Source organism: Schistosoma mansoni (assembly GCF_000237925.1).
Source record: "Schistosoma mansoni, WGS project CABG00000000 data, chromosome 1 unplaced supercontig 0010, strain Puerto Rico, whole genome shotgun sequence".
Taxonomy (NCBI): domain Eukaryota; kingdom Metazoa; phylum Platyhelminthes; class Trematoda; order Strigeidida; family Schistosomatidae; genus Schistosoma; species Schistosoma mansoni.
In genome coordinates this window covers 4,132,141-4,138,926 of record NW_017385987.1, presented here as the reverse complement: position 1 = coordinate 4,138,926, position 6,786 = coordinate 4,132,141, and the positions used below count along the sequence as shown (strand labels likewise).

General features: G+C 31.8%; 1 protein-coding gene across 1 annotated transcript in view; it reads right to left on the bottom strand.

Moving 5' to 3' along the window:
- The window catches only part of Smp_201150 (unnamed protein product), a gene marked incomplete at both ends in the record, with an annotated part of 27,759 nt that overhangs the window by 1,276 nt on the left and 19,697 nt on the right, over window positions 1-6,786 (bottom strand). Inside the window, one exon of the mRNA XM_018792056.1 lies at window positions 4,530-4,587. Coding sequence (XP_018644954.1) covers window positions 4,530-4,587 — 58 coding nt within the window. The remainder of the gene's footprint in view (window positions 1-4,529; window positions 4,588-6,786) is intronic.

Sequence of the window (6,786 nt, the reverse complement as noted above, 5' to 3'; positions counted from 1 at the left end):
AATTATGCAAGATCAAGCCAAAAGTGGCTGTGAGTTTAAGAGACTGTAACCAATAAATTCGAAATAAATTAAGAATGGTAAATCATCTAATGGTAATCAGTAGGTCAAATGAAAGATTATAATGAAAGGAGTATGAATAGCTATACAACTGACAATATTTATATTTCTTTATATTTATACAATAAGAATATATATTATAACAGCCCATGAATAGATCTTAGAGGTTACTATTTACTTATTCTTCGTTCGAATATAAAAATTACCCAAGGAATATACGTTCAAGGATCATTGACAAATAAATTTGAAATGAATACACTACTTTAGTAATTTAAATGAATCAATGATTAATTTGTAAATAATAAATGATTTAACGCGGAATTCAAAGACTTTAGTTAAATTAGTGAGAAAAGCGAAAACCCTAATGAGAATGAATACTTTTCAATAGTGTATTCATGTTATAGTTCTCTGCTAAATAATCTATCGAATATTTCATATAAGTTTAGTAAATTCATTTTTAAAATTGAACTACAATAAAATAATTTGCCAAGATTCTCCACCCAGCTAAGATAGGCAGGTAACAAGAAAAGCTGCATGACTTTATGAATTCTTACAAACTGTCTATCTGAATGCCTTATTGTTATTTAAAATTTTCAACCGAATGGTGTATACATGCCTATCTATTCAGAGAATAAATAACCAAATTGGTTATTTATTTTCTGAAGAAGTGGCTTACACTGAGTCACGAAATGTCAGAAAATCTAATTTTTCTACTCATTGGGATATTACAAATATATTATTTATTTATAACAATCTACCCAATGCTCAATTTATTCAAAATTATCAAGTCAAAACTTGGTAGTGATACCTACTGTATGCCTATTTATTGTTATGCATACATAAACATCATAATGTTTCAGTAAAGCTATCACAAAGAAACTAACTGATCATTCAGTAGTAACCGATTTTAGATTTTCGAGATTTTACTGTTGATGATGTTTTAAAATGTGCTTTAGTAGGAACAAGTGAATGACATAATGGGACACTGTGCTTTAATGTCAGATGGTAGAGAACTCTAAATTTATATTTCGATTTTTATGCTACTTATCAAAAATATTCCTCTTTGGTCCTGTAGATCAATGTTCTCCAGAGATAAGATTTGCAGCGAGTTACATACCAAAGAGCTATGTAGATGGTTACTGAATTACCGTAGGATGTAAATCTTGGTGCTGTCTTAACTGAGGATAAACACTTGCTTACTGATCTCAGTTAGAATGGAATCTGGATTCCAAGATTCCTTTTAACTTATTCCAAACATGTAGCAACAGTATCATTGATACTATTTCAATAAAGTAAGTGGAACGTTGTCCCATCACAGTAGACCCCAATTTACCTAACATTCATCATTTTACTGTTTGAAGCATGCCTTGACATGTTTTAAGAATTTGTGTGCTGACCGGTAAAAATATCCTTCAAAAAGTATAACAATATTAACTAGGTTGTACACAAATGCAGTCATTAATTTGAATGAATCTTTCCACAAAATACATTGACGCACATAAATATACATAGTTACATTTTCATTAACTATTATCGTACATTCTTCCAAGCTAGATTGGGTTTAAGGAAAAAATATAAGATAAGCAACAGATAAAATCATATTTGCAAATATCTATTAATATGCAAACCAAATCCCTGAATATGATGACTCAGTTGTATTATTGATTCACACTTCAAACAAATGTATCAGGAAAACGAATTTATGGTTAGGCAGAAAATTGGTTCAGACTAGCTGTATGTGAGAGATATGTATGGGATAAAATGTTGCAACTAAAGAATGGAAACCAGAAAGAAAATAAATAAATAATGTTATAAAATGAGAGGATAGAAATATTGAATTGTAGGGATTAACTGTTGTAAAATTCTGAAAACAATCGTATATGCTAGTGACCTCATAGATAAACTAACTTGACAATTTCTTGATAAGACTAGCACTTTTAAGCGAGAGTGAGAGTCAGTCAGTTAAACATAGGTAGCGTTAAACCAAGAACATTTGTGCATTGGTTCAAGTTACCACACCATGTGACCAGAGCGAGATGGAATTCTAAATGCATATGCCTTAGTAGTAGAAAGAGTAACAGTACCAGTGGTGATAGCAGAGATTATCCATAAAAGATACAATTCGAGAAAAATGAATTCGTTAAAGAAGAAGTGTAGAATAAATTTAAAACTCAAGATTTCAGGGAACACAATGAATGAATGCATCTGTCATTGTGATCAATTCTGAACCATGTCATCCTACGTTTCCAACCATTGGTGTACTCCAGCTAGGTAGCCTGCATTTGATAACGAGAGTCAATCCAACTGCCAACCACTACGTTAACTAATGACGTATTTTCGAGTGACCAACCCTAGCTTTATTTCAATTTACTCCTACACGAGCTAGCTATGCACTTTGCGGTAGGCGATATATATATATATATATATATATATATATATATATATATATATACAATGCTTCCCACTAGAACTCCAGGAAATACCTCATGGAGCCAGTCACAAGTGAGCATATGATCATTATAAGAAGAGGGTTTTGTGGAGATTTTAGTGATTTTTTTTATATCATGAGTCGATTGAAACTAGATTGAAGCTAGACCACCATGAAGTTCAACCCGGTCTGTTGGGAGATATCAACTCACTGAATACATTAGTGAATGGCTGCTCAATTTCGTGGATTGATGGGAGTGAGACATAAACACCGTTGGATTCCGGCCCAGTGGCCGACTGGCTAAGCGCGCGCGCGCGAGACTAATAGGTCCTGTGTTTGAATCTCGCGAGACAGGATCGTGGATGCGCAGTGCTGAGGAGTCCCACAACAGGACGAAACGGCCATCCAGTGCTTCCAGGTTTTCCATGGTGGTCTAGCTCCAATTGACTCATGATCTCAACTATATAAAATCAAAAATTTAAACGAGACAAGAATTAGTATACATTATTATTAAAATGAAGGGTTTTTGAAGGAAGTAAAGGAAAATGATCAGCTTAAAACACTAATTTTTTGTTAGTTTCTGGCCCATCAGTAAAAATCTTTTAAAAATGGATAGTTCATAAAAAAGGAAAAATATTGTAAAGTGTTAACAGACTTTATACAAGTGATAACTTTATTGATGTCTTTTACATATAACTCGAAAACAAAACAACTACACACAAACTTGTCCTAATGCATATGTCAATCATGTAGTTGTTCCATATTCACGAACTCTTAAAATGACCTAAAAAGATATTTAAGAATTTCCACGTTGTTGCTAGTTTGAGTTAAGTATTTAAGGCTAGAATTAAAGGTTTAGAGTTAGGGTTTTTATCAAGAATTGATGTAAGTTATAATGCAAAAATGCTCTATAGCAATATGGATGAATGAATTGCACTCAAAAATATGAGGCTCTGTCAAATCATTCAGACAACAAAATGTAGTGCCACCAGGTTTAGATTTGTTTTTTAATTCAGGATTTACGGTTAAGGATTAGAGATAATGTAGATTTAAATAGGAATAATATATTTGTAAAATGTCAGCGAATGAATTTGAATTCAAAGTCAATTGTTTTTAATAAATAGGAATAAACTGAAAATTAAAAGTCGAATATGATAGATTAAACAAGGTTATCAAGACGGTAATTGAAGAAAAAATTAATGGATCATTGTAAACTCTTAACTGAGATGTTGCTTGAAATTTCAAGAAAACTTGAAGAAAATCTTTCACCCAATTTTTTTCTATGAACTGGTCTGAGGTAGGAAAATCCAAGAAACTATGGGATATCGGACAGACATTTCGTCCTGGTCCGGGACTCTTTAGAGGTATATATTTATAAACTCAGTTAAAATCGAACTCGAATTTTAAGCATGTCAGTGACTACAATACTATCGATGCAGAGTTTTTTTTATGAATATTGTTGAGACAGCTACAAATTGTTTCTATCATGATCGAAAGCTTATATTTATACTTGTAGCATTGGTTGTATCGAGGTAATCCGTATAGTTTGAAGATATGCTTATAGTGGCTGATCAAAATTTTACACCCAATATTAATAATAGAATAACTCCAACCTTTAATAATCATGATACAAATATCTAGCTTGTCGCACAACCCAGCGGCTATCCAAACTCACTAGTTAAATGGATAATGTGTTGGTGTTTGTTGGGAGTGGTACTTTACACAAATCCCGATATAAACATCAAAACTGGGATGCAGGTGCATCTAGCTGACCAGTCCCGAATAGGATGAAATGTGCATTCTCGATTCCATCGCTGGACATATTCCATCTATTCTATAAACATTTGTTTAAATTATAAATAGTACCAAACCCCCAACTGTCACTATTTCATCTTTAGAATCTAGAAGTTAAATTTTTACTGACCAGAGTGGACATTTTTTTTCAAAAATTTATTTGACAAAAAAGCTTCAACAAAATAAGGAAATCATCAATTTAAATTTTAAAAGAATTTCACGCTTTCAATGAAATTAATAACTAACTTACTTAAGGTTAATGATTTCGTAATAATATTCACTAGTGAAATTATTGCACCACATGCATTCTGTATTTCCGAAACGATGAGAAGAAAGATAAAAAAAGAAATAATAAATTAGGGTAAGAAAAATGTGGAAACATATTAATATAAGTAGTCAGGGATTTTAAATAAAAATGTCACTTCCAATATTAAAAAGAGATGTAAATAACTTTAACATTGTAAACATTTTTTTTATCAAGTAGGATAGTTTGATAAGTGGTAGTTACATATAACTTTTATTCAAATCTAGAGTAATTAACAAATTGCCATATTCATCATATCACATAATAACATCATTGATAAGATGACTTAAATGGTTCAATATGTTTGGTCGTGGAGCTTTCATCATTCTTCTGAACAACATCATAATTACAAACTATCCAGCTTAGAGAATAAAACTCAGCCTAAATCATCCACCTGAGCTACAAATCTCCTGCACTGTCATCTCGAAAGTTTAATGTGTTTACGTAAACTGAGAAAAACAAGATTTGAAGAATAACATGAATTCATTATAATTGAAGGCTTTTTATCAGTCACAAAAGGCCTAAATTTACATTAGTAATATCATGATAAATCAATAAACGTTAAGTAGTTTACAGATTCCTGTTGGAGTATTTAATTAGGTTGAAATTGTGCCATTTGTCGATGTCAAAATGTTATTCAAAAACGAAATTGGAACATTTGGCGTAAGGCGCCCAGTTATAATCAATCGAATAAATTAATTATGTGAATATAACGGATAGTAGAAAAATTCCTATTTTGGACTGATTGAGATGACAATAGTAATAATGAAGTCATGTAAATATAACATGTAACTAGAGGAATGATGTCAGGCTAATTGTGATAAGTGTTAGGATGTTAATATAAACTGGGCAAATGAGTATGCAAATTAAGGATGGGGCTGACACATGAAAATGGATTGAATTTGTTTTTATAATGTGGCTGTTATTTGAAGTGAAAGGGAAATTATTATGAGTGATAATATCAAAAATAATGAAAAGCTAAGAGTTAGAAACAATATTTAGCGCTTGAAACGATCAGCAATGACTAAGTGTGAACACTAATACTCGAATACAGATAAATCCAGCTAACGAGCTCCAAATAAAAAGGAATGCACGTACTAAATGCCACTGCTAGCTGTAATCCAAATTTATTAAATAACAGCAACTCAATAACAATACGGAGGAAATCCTCTCAAGAAAAATAGAAAATGATATTCCCTAAAATACCTGTATTGTTGAAATTACAATCCCTAAACGATGCTATCAGAGAGTTATTAATGCGAGTAAAAAAACTTTATAAAGAACATTCACTATGGCAAAAATGTATGCTATATTTTATACGAATATTCGTCAAGATTAGAACGAATAGCTTGGGCGCCGAATACAGAGAAGTCATTATATGTGAAAATTAAATTTGAAATATTCTCATTGATTAAAGTCTCAATAATTCCAACGTTTCATCCAGCCAACTTGTCTGGACTTCTTCAGGGTAATAATCAAAACCAAAGTCATCGAAGAAATATATAATGGTTTTCACAATCATATCAAAATCTATACTATGTTAAACCAATCATAATTGGATGTGGAATTTTTGTAAACAGGATAATATGAGTCAGTTAAATGAGAATCAAGTGAAAAGTTCACGACGTGAAATAAAACAAAAGAAGGCTGAATGGATTGTGTGTGTATCTATGTGTAGGAATGAGTTATTAATAAATGATATTCGTTGTTAGCATGTTTTTATATGAAGAAGAAAATAAAAGTGCAAATTGAAGGTTGAAAAATTGTTTCTGAATCATTGAATTGGGAGAAACATTCAGACAATCGAATGTAAGGTTGAAGGAACACAGTGTTTGAAAAATGTTTCGAAAACTTCGGTTGACATATGGAAACTTGAGAATAAGTCTGTGATAGCGTTACATGCGTTGGAAACAGGAAACAGGATTAATTTTGAAGGGGCCAAAAAACTTCAGAAAGGTTTTAAAACTCACAAAGAAAGATTGACAGCAGAAGTGCAGCATATATGGGCGAATAAGAACAGCCTAAACAGAAAGGAGTCAGAAAAATCATAGACAAATGTAGAACCAAGAATAAGGTCAGAGGGAGATACAATCAAAATAAAGAGGTTGATAATGACAGGTTAGACGTCAACACCAACCCATCAAGATCGAGATCGAAGGGGCACGCTTTTAGTCATAAATGTAGAAAGTCGAATACTAACTTC